General features: G+C 53.6%; 10 protein-coding genes across 10 annotated transcripts; 5 read left to right on the top strand and 5 right to left on the bottom strand.

The window, feature by feature from the left end:
• Positions 1 to 32: 32 nt before the first annotated feature.
• CC84DRAFT_1220792 (uncharacterized protein) lies at positions 33 to 1,646 on the top strand (the record flags this gene model as incomplete). The annotated part of the gene is made up of 1 exon (XM_018183201.1): positions 33 to 1,646. The coding sequence occupies one exon, from the start codon at positions 33 to 35 to the stop codon at positions 1,644 to 1,646; it is 1,614 nt and encodes a 537-aa protein (XP_018032842.1).
• A 526-nt stretch (positions 1,647 to 2,172) lies between these two features.
• CC84DRAFT_1022859 (class I glutamine amidotransferase-like protein) lies at positions 2,173 to 3,216 on the top strand. Its single transcript, XM_018173393.1, has one exon. It carries the CDS (start codon positions 2,243 to 2,245, stop codon positions 2,945 to 2,947), a length of 705 nt encoding a protein of 234 aa, XP_018032841.1. The 5' UTR covers positions 2,173 to 2,242; the 3' UTR covers positions 2,948 to 3,216.
• On the top strand, positions 3,175 to 4,121 carry CC84DRAFT_1022849 (uncharacterized protein). Its single transcript, XM_018173391.1, has 2 exons — positions 3,175 to 3,255; positions 3,309 to 4,121. Exon 2 carries the CDS (start codon positions 3,455 to 3,457, stop codon positions 4,079 to 4,081), a length of 627 nt encoding a protein of 208 aa, XP_018032840.1. The 5' UTR covers positions 3,175 to 3,255; positions 3,309 to 3,454; the 3' UTR covers positions 4,082 to 4,121.
• Positions 4,122 to 5,033: 912 nt separating this feature from the next.
• On the bottom strand, positions 5,034 to 8,298 carry CC84DRAFT_1022855 (uncharacterized protein). The gene is made up of 5 exons (XM_018173392.1): positions 7,825 to 8,298; positions 7,759 to 7,780; positions 6,768 to 7,705; positions 5,854 to 6,682; positions 5,034 to 5,800 (listed from the first exon to the last, which is right to left on the bottom strand). The coding sequence occupies exons 1-5, from the start codon at positions 7,942 to 7,944 to the stop codon at positions 5,082 to 5,084; spliced, it is 2,628 nt and encodes an 875-aa protein (XP_018032839.1). The 5' UTR covers positions 7,945 to 8,298; the 3' UTR covers positions 5,034 to 5,081.
• A 2,001-nt stretch (positions 8,299 to 10,299) lies between these two features.
• CC84DRAFT_1099221 (uncharacterized protein) lies at positions 10,300 to 11,280 on the bottom strand (the record flags this gene model as incomplete). Its single annotated transcript, XM_018174811.1, has 1 exon — positions 10,300 to 11,280. The coding sequence occupies one exon, from the start codon at positions 11,278 to 11,280 to the stop codon at positions 10,300 to 10,302; it is 981 nt and encodes a 326-aa protein (XP_018032838.1).
• A 135-nt stretch (positions 11,281 to 11,415) lies between these two features.
• Positions 11,416 to 12,462, top strand: CC84DRAFT_1253282 (uncharacterized protein; the record flags this gene model as incomplete). The annotated part of the gene is made up of 2 exons (XM_018184387.1): positions 11,416 to 12,255; positions 12,304 to 12,462. Exons 1-2 carry the CDS (start codon positions 11,671 to 11,673, stop codon positions 12,460 to 12,462), a joined length of 744 nt encoding a protein of 247 aa, XP_018032837.1. The 5' UTR covers positions 11,416 to 11,670.
• Positions 12,463 to 14,864: 2,402 nt separating this feature from the next.
• Positions 14,865 to 16,094, top strand: CC84DRAFT_1262386 (uncharacterized protein). Its single transcript, XM_018185149.1, has 2 exons — positions 14,865 to 15,245; positions 15,391 to 16,094. Exons 1-2 carry the CDS (start codon positions 14,923 to 14,925, stop codon positions 16,061 to 16,063), a joined length of 996 nt encoding a protein of 331 aa, XP_018032836.1. The 5' UTR covers positions 14,865 to 14,922; the 3' UTR covers positions 16,064 to 16,094.
• Positions 16,095 to 16,243: 149 nt separating this feature from the next.
• CC84DRAFT_1198579 (aminotransferase-like protein) lies at positions 16,244 to 17,683 on the bottom strand. Its single transcript, XM_018181576.1, has 3 exons — positions 17,416 to 17,683; positions 16,875 to 17,359; positions 16,244 to 16,814 (listed from the first exon to the last, which is right to left on the bottom strand). The coding sequence occupies exons 1-3, from the start codon at positions 17,585 to 17,587 to the stop codon at positions 16,293 to 16,295; spliced, it is 1,179 nt and encodes a 392-aa protein (XP_018032835.1). The 5' UTR covers positions 17,588 to 17,683; the 3' UTR covers positions 16,244 to 16,292.
• Positions 17,684 to 18,209: 526 nt separating this feature from the next.
• On the bottom strand, positions 18,210 to 19,812 carry CC84DRAFT_1022782 (beta-lactamase/transpeptidase-like protein). The gene is made up of 4 exons (XM_018173390.1): positions 19,583 to 19,812; positions 19,062 to 19,493; positions 18,722 to 18,999; positions 18,210 to 18,679 (listed from the first exon to the last, which is right to left on the bottom strand). Exons 1-4 carry the CDS (start codon positions 19,671 to 19,673, stop codon positions 18,332 to 18,334), a joined length of 1,149 nt encoding a protein of 382 aa, XP_018032834.1. The 5' UTR covers positions 19,674 to 19,812; the 3' UTR covers positions 18,210 to 18,331.
• Positions 19,813 to 20,207: 395 nt separating this feature from the next.
• On the bottom strand, positions 20,208 to 21,254 carry CC84DRAFT_1022780 (uncharacterized protein). The gene is made up of 3 exons (XM_018173389.1): positions 21,090 to 21,254; positions 20,856 to 21,023; positions 20,208 to 20,808 (listed from the first exon to the last, which is right to left on the bottom strand). The coding sequence occupies exons 1-3, from the start codon at positions 21,168 to 21,170 to the stop codon at positions 20,290 to 20,292; spliced, it is 768 nt and encodes a 255-aa protein (XP_018032833.1). The 5' UTR covers positions 21,171 to 21,254; the 3' UTR covers positions 20,208 to 20,289.
• Positions 21,255 to 21,722: the final 468 nt, after the last annotated feature.

Below are 21,722 nucleotides of genomic sequence, written 5' to 3'. Positions count from 1 at the left end.
GCCGCCAGAAGCGTATAAAATGCGACGCTACGATGCCCCACTGCCTCATGTGCACACGATTCAAAAGACAATGCCCCGGCCCCACCGATGCACCCCTTCTCTTCGTGGACACGTCTTCCTATCCATCTGGAAAGAAGCCTCGCGCTAAGAAACCCTCACCTCAAGTCACCTCTCTAGAAGTCGCTCGACGGTTTGAAGACGGCAGAGGCATAGCGGTCGGCGTGGGCTCCCTTCCCGATGAGATGGCATTCGTTCTGCAAGTGGACGTCAGCCCGAGATACGTTTTGGGCGAAGCGTTCTTCCAAAACTTGACCGCGTTCATGTGTGCTGAAGGAAGACATATGCCTGGTGCAGTTCGGCGGACACCGAGCTGGTTGCATGCGCTGCCGAGGATGGCTGCTGCGCCTCCTCCATCTGCATCACAAGGCTCGTTGGCTACCCACAGAAACGAAGCGCTGAGTTTAGCCCTACGAGCCACAACTGCAGCCTTCAGTAGCTTGGAATTGAGGAACGATGCTCTGCTGCATCATGCGTACGGGCTATATGGTGGTAGCTTGCGCACTCAAGGAAGAGTACTGCAAGAGAAGGGAGACAAAGCTGGAGACCTATACATGATCATGACAAGTTTGATGTTGACCTTGTTCGAGTCAGTAGTGGCGAGTTCTGGGGAGGGATTCGCGTTGCACAACGTAGCTTGTGCAAAGATGATTGATAATGCACTCGAGCAGGCTTCGAAAGCGCAGGTGGATAAGAAAGGGAAGGGACCTGGTGGAGGCGAACCTGGACCCATGCTTATCAACGCCTTCTTCCACGTCAGGATACAGCTGTGTTTCGTGTACCTTACCACGTCCAATTCTCGGATACGCGACGATCCGGTCATGAAACGCGTGCTTTTAGAAGCCTGTGGCTGGACGCAGGAAAGGCTGCCACTCAACATGCAGATCATCACACCCTTGGCAAAACTGATGGAACTTCAATCGATTTCACGCGAGGCTACGTCATCTGTGGGTCTCGAGCGCGAGAGAGAAAAATATACAAACGCGAGAGAAGAGGTCAACCAGTTATGGAACGGGTATAGACAACAGAGTAAAGGACAACGACTATGCTGGACCAGTCCTGGTACAGGCCATACTGACTTCCGGGATCCTTTCACGGCACTGACATACGCGTACTTCAGCGCCTGCCACATTCTCCTTGGCCTGCTGGCGCCTACTTATGATGCACCCGTTGGGCATTCAACGGCATCCCTCCCCTTCATGCCGCCCCAAAGGTCAAAGTCGATATCGTCTAGCTCCTCGACATCTAGTAATTCTAGCCCAACCTGGCACTCACCTGATACACCACCGAGCTCATCCCCGCCTTTGAAGGATTTCGACCCTTCATTTCCGCCACCTTCTATGACTGACCACTTCGCGCTCATCCTTTCAGTTTCTTGGTACTTGAGGCTCCGCGACACGGGCTTTGCTTATCTTCGGCTACATAACCCGCTGTTTCTTGTCGCCATGTATGCGCCGACTTTGCAACATCGAAATCTTGCTAGGATGGTGTTTGAAGATTGGAAAATTGGTGCATTGAGGGGCATTGGATGGCTAGCTATTGCAAAGCTTGATAAAGAACAAAGGGCAATAGAGAGCTATGGGCCGTAGTCTGTAGACTACACGGAAGAGCTATAGACGATGTGTCCACCTTCTTGTTGTATTCTGTCCGAGTTTTAGTTGGCCTACATGGGTTTAGGGATGAGTAGGTGGTACAAGAGCTGTGCGTCTGGGATACTGCGTAACTCATATAGACTATAGTTATGAAGGGTATGGAATTCTGGAAGAGCATAGACGCATGCAATCAGGTCATTCATGTGTGCATTAAAACACTTCTTACTTTGAGACACGTACATACACTATCCGTGGTACTAGCAACCTTAGCTCGACAGTAGCCAGGACGAGGACGTAGGATTGAAATTCACACTGCATGATTAGAACCATCTGCGGTACAGAACAGCAACTACATAGCAAATCACTAGTCTTAACATCCTCGAGAGCGAAATGTGAGATGATAGCTGACACCAAGTTCGACAGGCCCCGCTTATGACTAGCTCACTCCGGACCGGCGACCCCGCTACTATCCGAGCCGACTTCCTGCAGTCATATAAGTGCGGATCCAGTGTACCTGGCAAGCGAGGACGAAACAAACAGCTACCATAAGTAAACCCAATACCTCGTGATCCCAAACCCAGTCTTCACCCACAATGGCGCCCACACTCAACGTCGGCGTCTTCATTTACGCTGGCGCCGACATCATGGACTTTAGTGGCCCCGTAGAAGTCTACTCCACGCGCCCACCCCCCGGCACGCCGCAAGTCTTCTCCGTCAAGACTTTTGCTCACACAAACCCCGTCGGTGGCGAGAATAGCGTGCTCGTCTATGTCCCTGGCGCCTCGTTCGCGGAAGTCGAACAGCAGCTCGAAAACTACGATATCCTCGTTGTCCCTGGCGCGCACCCGGATATCATTACGGAGTTTGTTGCTAGCGAGCATGGACAGAAGACGCTGGCGCTTCTGCAGAGATTCGCAAAGTTGCCGCCGAGAAAGGAGGCAGGGTATCGGATTCTGCAGTCTGTGTGCTCGGGGGCTGTTATCTTGGGTGCGGCCGGTGTGCTGGCGGGACGGACGGCGACGACGCATCATATCTGCTACGATATGCTGAAAGAGTATGCGGATAAGGCTTCAGGTGGCGATTCTGGGATTAACATTGTGAAGAAGAGGTGGGTGGATGGCGGGGAGACGGAGGCTGGCGTACGGATTGTGAATGCCGGAGGGGTTAGCTCGGGGATTGACGCGAGTCTTTGGATTACCGAGTTGGTTGGTGGGAAGGAGCTGTTCCAATTCACGGAAGAGATACTGGAGTTTGAGAGACGGGGAGAGGGGCAGGCATGGGGAGTGAAGCAGGCGTGAGATATGTGAATGTCCGCTTGTAGTACACTGTTGTTGGGTGTGCTGATACTTCACATAGGATTTTAAACTAACTTCTATATATTCCAAGGTAAAGCTAGAGCGTTCTGTATACGACATTCGACACATCGATGTCGCGAGTACACCCTCGACAACGTACTCGAGAGTGCAACGTCTTTCAACCCAATCCGAAAATCCGTTTTACTGCCATTACACTATGGTTGCCAATAAATTCTCACGTCAAATTACTAATTTGACGACAAAGTCTTCTAAGAATTCATCTATCTAGCCTCGTCTCGAGCGACAGAAAGGTAAGGTGCGCGTCAGCGCCTTGAGTCTTCAGTACAACATCCAACGCGTACAGAGAAGAGTCCTGCCCGAGCCTTCGACGTACTGACTTGTCTTCCACGTCCTGGACCTACCACGAAAGATTCGCGCACGCAAACTCGACACTCTATATTTCCATAGCGCGCCAAAATCTGTCCCCAGAACATCATCTACGCGCACTACATGGCCCTCACAGTCCCACCCCAGGTCCACGTGAACTCCAAACCGTTTGACACCCTCCTCTCAGTTCCTGGCCCTCTCCCAAGCCTGTGCTACGCAAACCGCAAAACGCGTTCAGAATGCACACCACTCCTCTTCCTCGACACCGAAATCATCGTCCTCAACGTCCTGGCCGTGCAACGCCTCGCGCACTACCTTCGTACCCCCATCCGCGCCCTCGTGATACTTACCATCTACACTCTCGTCTTCTCCCCCGCTATATCCTGGCGCGCGCACCTTGCGCATGCCACCAGGGTACTGCTCGCTGCGTGTCCCACCCTGCGCCACGTAAAAATCGGGGTCCCGCATACTGTGTGCGTGAGAGAGAATTGGGGTATGGTTGAGGAGGCAGAGTTCGGGTTCACAGACGTATGTGTTCTGCGGATGCGCATGAGGAAGGAGGTCGTTGATCAGATGGATCTATGTTGCTTGATTGACTGCAAGACGTTGGAGACCGTCACGCTGGTGTGTCATGAGGGGGAGAGGGTGGCGAGGAGCTTGGGCAGTCGGAGGGAGGTGGTGTTTATGCCGTTGATTGTGTGGGTGAGGAAAAATATCTGTGGGGGGTGGGAGGCTGAGGTTGATAGTTGAGTACGTGGGTTGAGTAGAAGGGGAATAAATTAAAGTTTCGAGAGGATCAGATGGCGTGGAAGTACTTGGTGGTGCTTTCCTATATTCTTTTGGCGCTGGCAGTCCAGCTTGTACTGATAATTGCACAACTATCATCGATTCCGTATCCCATGTACCCATCCATCCGACTGAAATTGCGAAACTGCATTAGCTTTTTTGTTTTAATATAGCTTGCGCTCAAACAATCCCTTTGACAGGACGCTTTATTTTCGTCCTGCAAATCACAAAATATGATGCTGGAACTGTGTTTTGAGCATGTTGTCTTGGAATGTGATTTCCCCGGTTCCATCCAAGCTAGACGTATTTGCAGATCGCTGAGGGACACTTTGGGAAATATCAGCTCGCAGCTAGCCCAGGGGAAGTGGTTGAAGGCAATTGTCGGGTGAAGAATAGAAGAGAAACTGCTATTCAAGTGCGCGATGATATGTTGAGATAAAGAGTGGCTTGCATTGAATGCTTTCGATGCAGTTCGTTCGGTTCGAGCATATTCAATGTCTGCTGGAAGCACTTCAGCCGCACACTTTTCGAGTGAGAACGTTGAGTGGCTTGTGAATGCGAGGTGCGAAGGATATTTTGCCCTAGTTGTAGCTCCATCTAAGGCTACCTCAAGTGTGCCCTATCAGACTACTTGGAGAATGGATGTGGGCGTTTGTGGTTCTATGCATGTTGAATTGAGCCGGATTTTGCATCTTCCCCACATAGGTCGGATGTTTCTGCTCAGAAAAAAAGGTCTGTCAGTACGCGTGGACAGGTGCAATCGATTGGATACCTATTGCGAGCGTGAAGCTATGTTAAACGTGAACCGGCGCGGTAAGGATCGCTTTCCATTCCACTGCGTTCATTCCACATCGCGTTGTCAACTGTAGTACCCGCCTCATACATCCAAAACCGCGAGGCATAGTCATGATCAACTGATCGTATTCTTCAAGTCGAAGCACCAACTCACAGCAACTTACTGCGGCTATTGCGAGCCACTCGAGGCGTTCTGGTCCATCTCGTACATATAACTCGGATAATTGATGCCATTCTGCTCACCAAGGCTTCCATCCCCCAAAGCTCCAGCTCTCGGCCACAGGTCGTCCGGATTCAGGCTAAACGGGGCGTCTTGGTCGTAGCTAGTCATGAACGGGTTCGAGAACATGAACTGGTTGTTGTAGGGGTATTCAAGATACCGATACTGCTCTGCCTGTGAAGGCATCTGGGTCATCTGAGAAAGAAGCTGCGGCTGTTCTTGGGTTTGTCCGAAGCCTACTAGCAGCTGAGGATCCGTCATTTGGAGGTTCGTCGTGACTGGGCTGAAGACGACATCCTCGGGCTGGGTGTTAGCAGCGAAGGGGCCGCTGTACCACTCAGTTGGCAGCATTTGGATCATGCTTCCCATTGGTGGGTACATAGTTGGGTCTGGGTGAGCATGACCAGAATTGAACGAAGCATGGTGAGTCTGTTCATGTGCAGGATTGGTGTCGGTCAAGATCTCGTTGAATACGGTCTGAAATTTATGTTGCTGCAGGATCCGGATGACGACTTTGTGCGCTCGCTCCACAATGGTATCAGTGTGGCGCATCGCACCGAGCCAGTGGAGCATCTTCTTCACGCTCTTTTTGACATCTGATCGATCGCCTTGCATGTGGTTCAGTCCGTAGGATAGTTCTAGGAGTAGAACTGCCATCGCTTGCATGACTGTTCGTTTAATCAATAAATCACCAGGTCATACGAGGTCTAATAATACTCACTCATATGAACGATCGACCACCAAGGACCATCCCTATACAAGGACTGGGGGTCAGAACTAGGCAACAACTCAGCCAGACCAAGCGCTGCTGCCACGCAAGTCTCTGCGGTCCGTTGATCGAACAACGCGGAAGGATCGCTTTGATCTTTAGTCTTCCGTCCAGAACGACAAAGACATGGACGCGTGATCAAAATTCTGGTGCTGAAGTAGTAAAACCGTAGCAAAAGGTCTTCGCGCGGGCCCTCGGGTTGTGGAGACAACCGTACACGGAGAATATCCTTGTCCGGTAATGCACCTTGCTTCCAGTCGTCCAGCTCTTGGAGTAGTCTGGGGATGTTTTCTTGAACGCGCTTCCAAGTGAACTGGGCGGTACGAGGAGAGTAGAGCTCAGACAAGAGCTTCTGCATGATGAGGCCGATTTTCAGATGCGCATCTAGATACGATCGCGGAGATTGCAGTATACGACTTTCCTCAGACATGCTACCACTAGCCGGTGTTTGGGAGCTTTCCTTTTTCCAAGAAGGCTGAGTAGGGTTGATAGGGCTGATAGGGCTAGGCAGATCTTCAGACAACGTTTGGGGCAGTGCGACCGTGCAATCTTCATGGCTAAGGACGCAAGGCCGCCCAGTGATAGCACTCAGTTGGCATTCGATAGCATGGAGGGCCCACCAAGTACGCAGGATAGTTTCCTTCTTGCTGAATGGTATGTTCGGATCCTCATTGCGCAGGTGGAGACCAAGGGCCAGAGCTAGGCGAATAGAAATGCCGATCATTATCCACCCTCTGCTGACATGCCCGATAACTTGATAATAGAAAGCCAACAAGCCAGACTGATGATCGTTAGCAATGGATGCCCATATAGTCGCTGAATAGTACGACTCTGATGGAGAGCCTACTCATTACCGTTGAACCTACCACTTGTATCAAAGCCAAATCTGGCGCAGCAGCGAAAGGCCAGGAGCCCAGCAAACGAACGCTCCTCGTCATATAGATCAGGTGATCCCGTTCCTCTCCCTGCCACTCAGCATTGATCAAGTGCGAGTACCGCGCGCCTATGGCGAACACAACATTCAAGATTGCCAACCATCTATCCGGAACGGTGAACGGGCGTTCTGACTTCACAGCTTCAAAATAGCGTCGGAACTGGTCTTCGAACTGTGGTGGGAGGAAAGGAAATGACTTGTGGACAGTTTGCTTGTAGCACTCAAAAAGTTTGGATGCGGCCTCCTTTGGGGGCAGCTCGTAAGGATCGACGTCCACGTCCAGCTCGGCGCTGTTCGCATCGAGATAAAACGAAGCGTCTGTAACAGAAGCAGACGAGATAGCTTTGTGTGCAGAAGGCTGCTGAACCAAGTTGCTTTTATCCGAGACTGCATGTTGGTCAGGGCCCTCCGGTTTGAGTTCATCCTGTAGAATCCGTAGCCATTGGACTCCGGAGCCCTGACCTACGTAGCCGGTTGACCGCGATTTTCGGTTGCGCAGGAGGTCTTCATCCAAGAGAGCCAAGGCTTCTTCTGAACCGATCAAATCGCGGGCGTGAGTTGCTGTAGGTGGATGTCTGTCGTCATCTTTCTCCTGCTCCTCAGGTACCGATAATTTCCTTCTTTTTCCAGACTTGCCTGAGACCATTGACATGGAGTCATCTTCGAATTCTTCGAGCGCGTCCTGAATCCGGGCTCTATCGGAGTCGTCGAGACTTGGTCGCAGACTGAGTTCTTTCAGCAGAAGAACAAGATCCTTGTTCTTGCTCGTAGCTGATTTGAGCCTGTCACGACGGGCTTGGTCGTACACACAGTCCAGGTCGTTTGCGATACAACTAGCGCAGCGTGGTGTGTCACCAGAGCATTTGATCTCTGGAGTCATTCAGAATTGTCAGTGCGAAAGAGTACTTTCAAAAACGACTTACTCCGCTTCCTACAATTCAGGCACTGTGGACATTAGCGTCAGCAGCCATGAGGTGCACAGCACTCACAGCTCGTCTCGCGCGCGGTGCCCTCTGCTCATGCTTTTCTCCCGAAAGGCCTCGGGACGCAGGATGTGATACTCGGGGTATCGCGACCTTTGGCGCACCCGCAGTGGGAAGAGAGTCCATCAAAGCCGGTACTCAGCTATTCGATTCGGATTGGAATAGGCGACTAGACTCCGCGGACCGACTCGTAAACCCTGGGGTCGAGACGTAGGGTTGCGGGATCCTCGCGCGACATGGAGGCGCCAAACTGTTAGGCCGGCAAGGCTTGAGCGTTGCGCGGTTTGCTGTTTTTTGAGTTCGCAAACACCGGATGAGGTGCGATGGTGCCGTTTTGCTGTGGATCTCGATCCCACTTTCCAACTGTACTGCTCCCGTTGCACAGAGCGCGCTTAAGACCTGCTAGCGAAAGTTGGAGCGTCTTTGCACTGGCACGGGCCTCAAGATTCGACGAGAGCCCTCCGGCGATGGCACTCAAGTAACGATATGATACAGTCTCATCTGGGGTTGCGATTTCGCTATCAGAAGCCATGGCCTCTGGGGTCGACGTCATTGGGCGGCAAAGTGTCCCAGCCTATCAGCGGCCCTGCCTGCACTCGTTCCTCGAAGGTTGAAGCATCCCAATCTTATGGCCCAGCCTTTCGAGCCTGTTACCTCAGCCCCCATCCCGAAAGAGGAGACGACCAAAAAACCGTCTCAGCGCTCAAACACGTCCTCCGCTAGTCTGGATCTCGATTTGTTCGACGGTTAGCGCCTCTGGTCCTCGGGGAGTATAGCGCAGGCATGAAGATTCTCTAGGGCACTGCACAAGAGCCCATGTGCATTCAACAGGCGGATGCGAAACCCGAAATCAACACAGGCCATGTCTGGAATCCGGACGAAAGCGCAGCGTATGGTTGCGTCCACAACAACATACAACCTGCGCTCTCGAAAACTGAGGTCTATGTATGAGGGGAATGGTGAACAATCCACAAATCAGTCGTCGCGAGGAAAGAGCAACCACGAATTTCCTCTGACATCATCGATCAATCCACACCCATCAAACACTAGCGCGAATGCGACCACATTGCCTTCGTGCGCTCTAGTGTTTGCGAAACTGCCCAACAGTTGACGGGTATTAGCAGCGTGCCAGAACTTGTCCTGTGTACCAAGCTTCTTCGCGCCTTCGTCCGTCACGCTCGGCAACTGCTGCGCGCATATCGTCCACGTTCCATGCTGGCCATGTTCGCCACCGCATCGAGATCCACCCCACGTTCCATTGATCCACACAAAGCACTGTACAACTGCCGAATGAATGGACGCGTACGTGTTTGGAAATCACTACGGAGCGCTGCCGCCTCAGCTTGCGCAGCACCGCCCCTCAGCGTACCGTCCGAAGCGCAGTGGGCTTGAGCTTTCTGTCTGAAAATGTACGCTACGCTACCTCGCCGAACCTGAGCTACAGACCCTGGAATCGTCCTATGGGCCAACGGTTATTGCCATCCAATTCCCATCCAATCGTTGCCGAGTCCGAACAACGCGATGCTGCCAGAGAGGGGTCGGAGGCCGGCTGCTCCGGTTTGTATACGCCCCAAGCGACGCAACTCGAGTGAACTGTTTTCCTTCAAACGCCTCTACGCACGTCGCCGCACCGCAGCATTGTGGCGGAAGTCTCGCCCACTCCATACAGTCCTTGCTCCGACCATTTATTCGTCGGTCGCGGGTTTATCTCCCCATACTTGGTGGTCTCGACGTGGCGCGGGAATATGAGCGGTTGCGGGATCTTGAGCCGCATAAAAGCTCATTGGATGCCTGTCGTTTGCAGATCTCAACGTTCAGCGGATCTTGGGATACGTCAACCGCACAAGAATTCCCGATCATGTTTAGTCGCGGTGGGGAAGCGCTATATTAGGCTGCTGTACCCGCCGCCACATACATCGCAATTTTTCTTTTGTGTTGTTCGGTGTCTCCAGGCCTGGGTAATCTAGAACGGTGATTGAAAAGCGACACTGCTTAAATTGGCACGTTGCGAATTGATCCCTGTAAATGCGGGAGCAAACGACGAGATTGACTTTCCTGTTTCAAGCATGCTAAGTTTGCAACATCACCATAGCAACAGTGAACATGTGGAATGCAAAGATCGCGAAGTCAGCTTGTTCGATTTTTCGACTCGAGTAACCTGACTTTGCGAGCGATTCGGGCAGTGCACAGATCGCTGCATCATCTTCTTTGTTGAGTTCATATTTTTTTCCATCGCCAAATCAGGCACCTGCTCCTAAACCGCGGCATCCCACGGGGAGGCTCGTACAAGCTTGCTCCAAAAGCTGAATCCTCCGAGCTAACAAGACCATAATGAAGTAATACAGGATGAGAGAACTTCTACACCGTAGAAGAAACTTTTGAACAAGTGTTCGGGTATCAAAATTCGTGAAGACATAGACGGGCAAAGCAGCGCGCTTCGCTGAACAGGGATGGCAAGGAGCAGGCAGGGGAAAGCCTCCCTCATATGGACTGGTCTTCTTCGTCCTCGTCAATGTCGTGGAGGAAATCGAGACCGCTGTAGTCGTCGTTGTCTGGCGTGGAGACGGCACTGAGGATTGAGCCGGAGCTCGACGACCGTCGGTGCAGGTCATCCAGTTGGAGTGACGAAGAGCTGGTCATGGGGCTGGGCTTTGGCCTCTTCGATTGCTGCTCTCCCATCCCGGGTGCGTCAACGCCCAAGAGGTCGCCAGCGCATCGTGCAAGGTATTCATCGACGGCCCAGAAGCCACAGCCAGCGTGTCGCAGGACTTCGTTTTTGAGCGAGAGGACTTCCTCGCGAAGCATGGCGACGTTCTCCTTCAGCGCCTTATTCTTGGACGAAAACTCGCGGGCACGCGCCTCGAGCCCGTTGATGTACTCCTTCTTGCGTTGCCTGCACTTGTGGGCGGCTACGCGGTTCTTCTCGAGGTGCGACTGGCGTGCCGACGAGACCTGGAATGGGAAGCCGTCGGCAGTGTAGTGCTCGACCATCTGCGGAGTCGACTTCGGCCTTCCTCGCTTGCGCTTGGGCGGCTGGCCGTCTTGTTGGGGCTGCTGGGTCTGCGGGGGAGCGAGGTCCTTGTTCGAAGACTGCCGCGAGGTGCGACGGCGCTTCGAAGCGGGCTCGTCTTGTGCTACTTGGGGTTGGTAATCTTGCAGTGCCTGCATCTGATGATCCGGAAAGAGAGCCTCGTTCTGGAGCTCCTCGAGTGGAATGGACCCCTCTCGGATCGGCTCGCGTGGTGGCTCTGCGGGAGACAGATCTTCGGGGGGCGTGACTTGGCCGTAGCGCTCGACAGAAGCAGCAGTGAGCAGAGAGGGTGGGATGGTAAAGGCAGATTGCGAGAAGGAGGGCGCGTTGCCGAGAACAGCAGCCCACTTGTCGGACGACGAGACGATGCCGTTGTCAAGAGCGAGGTAGGCGTCGTTGGCCCACGAGGGCTCGGCGAAGCCGTGATGCATGTTCGCTTCGACCTCCATTGCGGTGGTGATCACTGGTGGTAAGGGGACAGTTGAGACTTGTATTGGGTCAAGGTCTGTCAATGTGGAATACGGTTGCTTCAAGGGCAGAGAGAGCGCGGAAGTATGTTATACCAGGTGGCGGCTAAGAATACCGAAGCATGCGCCGGTGGAATGTGTGGCAAGTAGATGAAAACGGTAGCGAGGTCCTGAGGGGGATCAGAGCGGCAGAGAGGGGACACGCTGGGCGGAGGAGCTATAAGAGGCGTCGGGAGGAGGGACCAGGCGGGAGATCGCAATCGGCTAACAATGGGAGCAAATCCATCATGGCCAACTTGAAATCCCATCTGCTGGCAAGATCAACTTGTCTGCGAGGGATCGGTCGATGAGAGGATGCACCAGGCGACGGACAGGCGAAGCGAGCCACACAGACGCCGCAGAGGCGCCCGCGCGCGCCATGCAAAACCTGCTCCAACATGGACTTCGCGATCGCGATCGGGCGCGCACTGCAGCGCCAAAGCCCTCTACTGCTACCGCCCGCCCGCAACGCCAGCGGCAGCCGAGCAACCGCAGGCCTCACTGCGGTCGCGTCGTCTGTCGTCTGTGCTGGACGGCCTGTTCTTGTGCTGCTGCGCCGGGGCTGCTCGCAGCGTCAGTCAAGTGGCACCACCAGCGTCTCGCACCGCAGCAGCAGCCGGACACGCCAACCCCACACGCCTCCTTGCTAGGCCGCCCTCTAACACGCTGCAGCCGGCGTCTATCGTTTTATCGTTTGGCCGTCCCAAACAGACGTCCCAAACAGGCTGGTGCGTCCCGCGCGCGAGGTCACGTTGGCCTGTCTTCCCCGACGCCCTCCGAGCGCCCCTCGAACGCGTTCCTGCGCCCTATGCCTTGACAGCATTCGGCGCCGGACCTCTTGAGCCTGCGCCGATGGAAACCCGAATGACCCTTATATGCCCGCTCGTCGCGTCGCCCTGGGTGTGCGCGACGGCAAGCCCGTGATCATGCAACGCTATCTTTGTGCAGATGGCGCCTCAGTCTCCATGCCCTGGCAACCGTCGCCAGCTGAACACGTTCCGCACCTTCTGGAACCTCGTCCAGTATCCGAGCTCCATACGGACTCACGGCCTGAACGCTTTGCTTGCCAGTGTCCACTCATACAGTAGCCCCAAAGTGCTCCAGTAGCTCAGGAACCCAACAAAGCACCCATTTGCGCCATGACGTCGCCTGAAAAGCACGTCCGAGGAGGCGACTTTCGCAAACCTGGGGTGGGCCCTAATCCTCCCTAACAACCACCTGGGACTTGCGGAAATAAAATCCGCGGCCAATCATATTGCAAGTTGCTTCTTCGCTACCAATCGCCATCATGCCTCACAACTCTAGGAAAGGGTCCAAGTCGCCAACCCTGGTCCAGCTCGACAATGCTTCTGTCCGGCATGTCATGACATCTCCAGAAGCCGACGAGATGCTTTTTGCGAACACCACCTACCTGTAGCCTCCAGAGAAGCCGTTCAAAGAATGTTGACTCCGGTCAATGCGTATTCCATCGAAGCGACTGTCGTCAGCATACTCGTTGACTTGCTTGCTTTGAAGGCCGCCAGATCTAGGCCTACATCCCGGCATCGCGCAGTGTTTGATGTACCATCGGAGAAGAAATCCTTCTAGGTGTAGTGGATCCACCGTGCCGGCAAGTTCACCATCCTCATGCCGGTTGACTTGGTCTGATCGGATTGTCAGTTTGCCCATGACGATCAGACAATTTTCCCGTCTCGGAGCAAGCTTTCCCATGTACAACCGTGCGCGATTTCACCCTGACGTCACCTTCCCGCGCCCACACGACAAGCTGAAAGCGCTTGCGCTTGCGCTTGCGCTTGGGCAGAAGTGGGCAGTTTCGCTACAGACCCTGATGCAGTTGGGCATTCCTCTGAGCTGGCTGGATTCTGACTCCAAGGGCAGACAGCACCCATTTTCAGCCGTTTCTGAGACCTGACCCAATACAACGTTCGAGATATGCCGCATCGTAACTATAGCCACGCTTCACCGTGACCACATGGCGTTCAGCACAACAGCCTGGAACGACCTTCCGTCCAAGTAAGCACTCTCGTCCGTTGCCGTGTCTCTGGATCTGCGGCAAGGAACCAAAGTAGTTCTCTTGACAGATCCTGTTCTCAGCTGTAACCATGGGTCTACTTATGCGGGGCATGATGCCTCCCGAGACCTAGAGGATGGAGAACGTCTTTGCGCATGTGGCAACTAACGTCACTGAGACTCTACCGTAGAGTTTTTCTTCTCCCGGTTGAGCTACAAATAAGCGATCTAGCCAGGAAACAGCATAGATCGTAAAAGCGGGGCAACAAGGACGTACAGTTTGTATTGTTGGTGCAAGCTGTGAAGTAGCTCAACCGGGAGAAGAAAAACTCTACGGTACCGTGCAGACGACGAAACAGGGCGACATCCTGAACGGACAGTGAGCTTGGGAAATGTCCGTGCGGAGCATTACTGCATTCGTTGGAGACGATGTCTTGACCCCGCTTTGATGATGCTCGGTCTTCTTTGCCGTGCTCATTTTGCACGTTGAGCATGTGCCTGTCACTTTCCAGGGTGGGGCTGGCACCTAGTCGGGATGTTGGTGAGCAAGAGCTTACCCCGCAGATCAGTTGCGAGTTGCAACCATATGCCATTGGCTGCGGAAAGCTGATAGGACCAAACAATTCGAGATGCACACAGGGCTTTGCGCGCTACGTCATCCGTGGGACCGCCCGTCTGATCGATTTTATAATCCAATGTGCGAAGTTCGAGCTTTGTGGAAGTGTTGGCTGCTTGAATGCGAATATATCTATTGCTCCCGCTCGCTGCAATGCTGGAAATTACCTTGCCAACTCGACTCATGTTTGATCTTGCCAATCTGCAACCATTCCAGCCTGAGATACATGCCACTGCTAAATCGGCTGTTGTCGCATTCAGTGACATCGGGATTGACATGTAGCTTTCCATCGAGATTCGTGCAAGTTTCTGGGCAGCTCTCACAACCGGATCATGAACAACAATTCGGACGGCATAGCACGCTGCTTGCTGATACGGGATCTAACATAGATTAAGAGAAACGAGGAATATAGGAACACGGCAATAGCACGATCGCGTGCGTCGAGCGAACCGCATGAAGGGTACCATGAGCTAATCGCACAGTCTACCAGCCGTTATCCCATCCGCCCGCACTCATATTCGCGACTACAGTCAATCGGGTGATGCCAGTTGCTCGGGTAGGCATACATCATTGCTATCGCGCAGAATAAGATTCCTCGAGAGCATGTTCACTGTCTGGAGGTTGAGTCGCAAGTGAGGAGCTATTTAGAGAGTGCATCACAGCTGGTTCGGGCACGCTGTTCACTTCTACAACAAGCGTGTTGGTAAACAGCTACAAAAGTCCAACCACTCGTTTCATTTCCCCAATCAAGGTTGTATAAAGGCAGTCGTACAGTAAAGAAGAATCAGCACCTTCTCCATCAGGTTTAGTAGAGGCACTAGTCCTCTCGAGCTATCTCGGTCGTTCAGCCGCACCTCTCCTCACCGAAACATCTATCGCATCCTGGCAAACCCGCCAACGATCTCCACTCCTGCACCTTCTCAGCAGTACATCACAAGATCATGGGTTTAACAGAAAAAGTAGAGCGCTTAAACCTGGCCGTCCGAGAGAAGCCGTTTGAAAGCTCGGCCAGCAGCCACTGGACAGCGCAACCACGAAGCGGCCTCCTCATGCTGCCTCTCGAGATCCGGAAACTTGTGTTTGACCACCTGATTGGCGGGCCTGGTATATGCATCTCCGAGAACGGGAGATGCGCGAAAGGCGTGGAAGTGCCGACCCGATATAGAACGTTAGGCGGTCGACCACTCATCACGTGCGACCACCGCAGCGAAAACCAAGGGAATCCTATCAACGCGCTATATCTTATGCTGGTCTGTCGTCAATTGTGAGACGCCATCATCCCCCTACAGCATCAGGACCAAAATCTGAGTACAAAGGGCTTGCATACTGCATACCCTTGGGTAACATACTGTACTCAGACCTTTGTCATAGTACTGTAATACATACTTGTAACCACTGACGCCTAGCAGCTACGCCGAAGTAACCGACATGCTCTACGCAACCTCACGCTTCATCTTCCACGACGCCATCGCCTTCCTCCGCTTCTCAACCCGCCTCTCCCCACCAGTCCTGCACAAACTCCGCTCCATCACCCTCGAAGCCGGCTCCAGCGACAGCTCCTTCTTCGAGCGCCCGCTGCGCTACTGGTCCGACGTCGAAGCTGGCCACGAGGACGCACACCGTCTACCGTCGCTTGCAGCAGAGTACTTCAACGAACCGTACTACCCCTCCCTCCTCTCCCGCTGCCTGCGCGAGCCAGAGTACCACTACGACGTGCGCGATCCGCAGGTGCCGAGTACGTGGGGCGCGGTGTGCCAAGATCTGGGGAAAATGGCGGGGCTGCGGGTGCTGAATGTGGTTGTAGCGCTGGAGTCGATGCTGGTGTGCCACAAGAACAGTGTGTTCGATGAGGCGAGGGGCATGAGCATTGATCAGGGACAGGCGGAGGGGTTCATTTTTGCGCCGCTGGTCGAGGTGAAGAGGGCTTTGGGGGGCGAGGCGGAGGTGGAGTTGGTGGTGGACTGGGCCACGCTTGATGGGGAATCGGTGTTTGAGAGCTTGGCTGCTGAGGTGGGAATCAATTTTGCAAGGGCGAGGATTGAAAGCTGGAAGAAGGGCATGGTTCTGGGTGCAAACTACTAGGTAGAAGTTGAGGGATTGCTTTACATCCTGGGTGACTTCATTTACCCAAACTCAGGAAGGCATCCTGGAACGCACGGAGACGGTACGAAGCCGGAGCTGTCACGAAGCATGCGATGTGGGATCGTTCCTCCGTGCCATTGCGGCGCACTGCTGCACTGACAAGTCATCGTCAACTGAATTCCCGCTAACGCAATAAAAGCCCATTCTATCATCCTCCTCCCATCACTTTTCAAGACAAAATCTTCTTCAGCGCCTCGACAAGCTCCCGAATCTCCTCTTCGGTGTTATAGTGCACCATGCTCACGCGCACCACCCCTTCCGGCTTCAGGCCCAACACCTCGTCGCACAGCCTCTTGGAGTAGAAGTGGCCCCATCTGATCCCGAAATTGCTAACCTTATCCACCTGCTCCACAATATCCCTCGAGTTCCTACCGTCCACCACAAACGAGATGGTCGGCACCCTGACCGTGGAGTCTGCTGACGTAGATCCTAGCACGGTAATGTCGTCTCGCGAGTTGAGAAAGTCGAGCAGGATGGTCTGCAGCTTGCCCTCGTGGGCGGCGATGGCATCGCTCTTGTCAGCAAGGTAGGTCACGATCTTTGGGATCGACTGGACATTTTCGTAGTTGGAGGCTGCGAAGCCGAGCTTGTCTTCGAGGGTTTTGGTGGGGTTGAAGTAGTGCGGAAGGGGCTTGACGTGTTCTTGGGCGGCATTGCTGGCGTACAGGACGGCGATGTGTGGGCCGTAGACCTGGATGGTTGGGTCAGCTGATCTGCCCGAATCGTATGGGATGTGTGGAGGGTGGCTCACCTTGTACCACGAGAAGGCGTAGAAGTCGACCCCAAAAGCCTTCACATCGACTTGGCGATGCGGCGCAAAGCTCACCCCGTCCACGCAGAACAGCGCCCCAGCTTCATGCACCGCATCCGCTATCGCCTTGACATCGTGGATTCCCCCGAGGATATTGCTCACGTGCGTACAGGCGACAAATTTCACTTTTGGCCCCAACAAGGGCTTGAGGTTCTCAGGGGTGAGCTTCAGCTCCGGCTTCGGCGACTCCCACCACTTGACCGTCAGCTTGAGGCGGTCTGCCATGACAAGCCAGGGCTTGACGTTGGTCTCGTGCTCCATTTTGGACAGGATGATCTCCGAGCCTTCGGGGATCTTCATGGCGGAGGACAGGTTCATGAAAAGCTGGGTGGTGGAGCCGCCGAGCACGATTTCGTCGCGCCCGGCGTTGATGTATTTTGCAGCCGCTTGGTAGCCTTCTTCGTACTTGGTATTGGAGATTGTGCCTGCGGTATCCTATCAGATCTTTGATATCCGCCAGTCGTGTACAGCTTCTACTTGCCAGTGTGATACGACGCCCCCAATTGTACATTGGTCTTGGAAAGATACTGCGTTATAGAGTCGATAACATCGTCCAGTGTCTGACTTCCGCCCGCATTGTCAAGGAACACCTGGTCTTGCTTAAGTGCGGGGAAGCGCTCGCGGGCTGCGGCAACGTCGAATGTGTTTGACATCTTGTGCAATGGTTAAGATTGAAGTATGATAACAATTAAAAGAGTCGAGACGACAAATCAAGGCTTTATATACACACAACCGTGATAATGCTGATGGTGGACGGCATTATCAAATGGATGCACGACACATGGGGGTAGTGAGGGGTTAGCCGAATGAGGCAGGCGCTACGTCTCCATTGCAATGACGCACGTGCTTCGGTCTACGGTCGTTCTACATATTGTACACTGTATAAATTACGATATTGATAATGACAAAATTAATCGCCCTGGGCTGGGTATAGAGAAAGGAGCCTCTACAAGCATTGTACATTGACACGTCAGATGAGACGGGATGCACATTGCGGGTAGCATGTGCCCAAGTAGCGACGGGTAGCGACGGGATTGTGGGCAGTTGTGCGTGGGTACACAGCCACTTGAAATCAGAATGGGGCAACGTACCGATGGAGAGAGCTGCTCTTGGTCCACTGACTCCAAAACCCCGCCAATAAGATCTGAAAGTAACTTCACCAAGAAATCGTAAAACAGGGTGTTGGAAGCCAACCTCCAAACTTGCCTGACGTAACTGAGATCAATCGATTCGGCTTCAAAAGGTCATGTAATTGGGCAAAACATCTCAGAGTTTGGATCCACAGGAACAAACATAACAGGAGGTCCACAGAGACGAGATTTTGAGTATTGTTGCCCTGCGCAATGCCTGCCCTTGGCTAGAACACTATATCTGTACTCATGTATAGATACTACACTTTAAGTCTGCTTGTACGCCTTCCACACTGCGGCCTCGAACTCCTTGATCAATGCTTGGCTCTCCCCATCACCCCAGGGAATGACCTGCGTCGCAAAGAAGTATGCCAGACCCTTCTCGCGATTCGAGTTCCAGGCGAGATTCGCCATCCCGTGCCACCCCAGCGTGCCTTTAGGTTTGGAGAAATCACTTCGGTCGATGTCATGGGTGGTCAAGAACCCACCGAGCCCTTGGTTGGGAGATACCCCTTCCATACTGAGGCCTACAACCGGTGCGCACGCGATGTCCCACATTGACCTCTGCAGTTTGCTGCCTTCCTCAAACTGTGGTGTGAACATCAAGTCCATCGTCTCTTTCTTAAGGATCGTAGGACACTCCTTGAGTGTGTCGGCTAGCATGCGCATATAGTCATCGATGGTGGAGTACATCCCAGCGCCGCCACGCTCGGCTTCGGGCTCTTCCCATATAGGCGTCTTGCTGGGTGCGAGTGTGCCATCCGCCTGGCGCTCGCTCATCTGCATCAGCTCCTGCGCTACCTCGGGTTTGCGAGAGAGGTGCCAGGTCCAAGACTTGATTCCCAGCGGCTCAGCAATGTTTTGCGTGACGTGATCTTCAAAGGGTATCTTGGTCAGCCGTTCGACAAGCAAGCTCGCCCAGTCGAGATTGGTGCCTAAGAGAAGTCAGGGTCAGCGGAAACGCCTTTGTAGAATTCATATGTTGATTTGTACCTACCATAATTCCACGCCTCTCCAGCCTCAGCAATTCGAGGATATGAGATCTCGTTGGTGCGGCCAGTGAATGGGAGTTGCGCAATTTCTCCACGTGAGCTACGCCACATTGACAGCGTGGGGTTGAGCCAATCGTAGACTATGCCGCTTGAGTGCGTTAAAAGCTGTCGAAGTGTGATAGGATTGGTGGCTTCGCGCATCTCAAAGAACTCTTTTTCTCCACTCGTCGCAATAATTGGCTGCGACGTGAGTTCTGGCAGGTGTTCACTAAGACTTTCGTCGAGTGTGATAAGGCCGCGTTCCACGCATTGCAGCGCCGCAATGGAGGCCACGAGCTTTGTGCAAGATGCTATCCAGTATACTTGGTCAGGGCTGAGGTCAGGCGCGTTCTCCGTTGCGCCGTTAAATCCAGCGACATATTTGTAGACGATGTTGCCTGCCCCAGTGGGTCAGCCTGACGTGCCTCAAAGGTGTTTCGATTCACTCCGAAGCGTCTTTGAAGGGCTGCATAGGTGTCAATCGTACCAGTCTTGTCCACCACGGCCACTGCTGCCCCAGGCACTTTGTTGGAGCCTCTCTCCGTGGCGTGCAAGAGCACCTCCTCGAAACGTTCCATATCGCGCAGCGCTTCCGGCGTTCGTAGTTGTTGGTAGTTGGTGGATCGGAGGTGGTGTCGCTAATGCAGCTCAGATCGCTGCTGGCTTTATGAGGAGCGCAAACAAGGAAACGCCAAGAAGAGGCACAGTTCGTGTCCCATACCAGACGTGGAGATAACCTTGTCTCCTATTTGCTGAGACAAGCAGGTCTCGCATGCGTCGCTCGGAAAGATCATAAACGCGAACGCTACATATGTTTTTCGGATTGTGGACGTGCAACTGCGGCGGGCCCTGGCTGATCATATTTGTAAGCTCGCCATGCGACTGGCCGATATTGGAAAGCAGGTATGGTGCCCAAGGGTATGGTTGTCTAATAACCCCAGAAAGAAGTTTGCGTGGTGTCGCGTTGATACGTGGCTCCTAGTGGTCGCTGCTGGCACATCCTGGCAGCGCGAAAAGCACAACGGGACCATCGGTCCCGCCTAGCCCAATCTGCAGCAGTGATTACATACGGATCCTTTCCGATGAACACACTCCTACTGTCTGCGAACATATATGATCGACGTGGCGCTCTAAGCTGCATAGTCAGGCGCACAGAGTGGAGCTTGAGGGACGGCCCGCTAGCTCGATCCAGTGTTAGGCGGGATTCCGTACACGATGAAATTCTGCTTGCCGTTCTCTGCACACCTGATAAATGCTTCGCGGTCCTGAGCTAGGGAAACTCGTCTGAACCGCAGAGAAAGGAGTAATAAGGGTTTGGTCATTCACTGATCCAAGATCGAGGTCCATCGAATCTCTGTGATGTGATGGTTGCTGCCCATGCGTGTTGCGCTCTGTTCTGGAGTGGTTGTTGTCCTGATAAACAGCCTGGCGGCGTTCGTTCTTGACTTGCAACAGCCGCAACTCAGGACCGAGACATGGGCTATTGATTGCGGTGTTGTAAGTTGTCCACAAGCGACGGATGTGATCGGGAAATTCGCCCTCTTCTTTCGTCACCCCTGCATCAGCAGCAGCCTGGAGCAGTGCTTCCACGTCCATGGAAAGATCAGAAAGGACTTGCAATACATCGTCGCACCTTCGCCGCTCTGAGGCCGTGGCGCTATCTTTTCTTTTTTGATAGGCACGTTGCGCTTCGCGAACCTGAGCCCGGCGTTTCTGGGCCGTTTAGTTTCTGTGCAGCATGACGAGAGTGCAGTAGCTACCTCTACAGCGCTCTCATCTCGCGCTGTGTTTACCCGTGGCCTGCCTCTCCCTCTTCGGGCTGGTACCACGTTTGCTTCAAGAGAGTTGTTGTTATCTGAAGCCGATGAAAGACCGTCAGTCACAGGGGGTTGGTCCAGGTCCGTGTTGTCCACAATAGGATGTAGCCACTTCGTGATGTCAGTATCGCGAGTTCAATCACGTTGAGACACATGTACTTGTCCTTGGGAGCATACATTGCCATAGCCGAGGCCGTATCCAGCATGCACAATAGCCTCATCAAGGTGCGGCTTGTCCCCAAGAAACGCGTACATCATTCCCCTACAAGAAACGAACTATAAAGTCAACTGAGAGATTGCAAGAGATTACAACACTGCGGCCGCCTAGAGGGAGAGGAAAGGTGAGACGCAACGGATCATTTAATCAGGAAAATCAGCTACCAACATCCGTTGGCCTGTGCGGCGGGTATCTAGCGCGGGCGCTACCTGGGCCCTGCTGCAACGCCTGGCATCCATCTCATCTCGCACTCCAAAACGACCCGCCACGCACGCCGGCAGAATTCCACCCATTTGCTTTTGGGGGCCACAACGGACCCATCACTGTCCTCGAGCTGACCACGATGAGAACTAGTCGCGCTCACCTCGCGCCACCAACCCCACACGATGCAAGGCCCCAAATAGTCACCAATTGCCTCCAATCAGTACGGAAGGGAGGATAGTCCGAGCCAAGTATAGTGCACGCCACGGTCCGGCTTTATTGTCGCGGGTGCTCCCATCGTTTTCAATTGCACTCCAGCGCACCACATGCCGACGCTCACCCTATCCCAATGCTTCACCGTCGATAGCAAGGACCCATATGCTACTGGCCTC

The sequence above is a fragment of the Paraphaeosphaeria sporulosa genome (assembly GCF_001642045.1).
Source record: "Paraphaeosphaeria sporulosa strain AP3s5-JAC2a unplaced genomic scaffold CC84scaffold_9, whole genome shotgun sequence".
NCBI lineage: Eukaryota > Fungi > Ascomycota > Dothideomycetes > Pleosporales > Didymosphaeriaceae > Paraphaeosphaeria > Paraphaeosphaeria sporulosa.
Note: the sequence above shows the minus strand (reverse complement) of the source record. Positions and strands in the feature narration are given on the sequence as shown.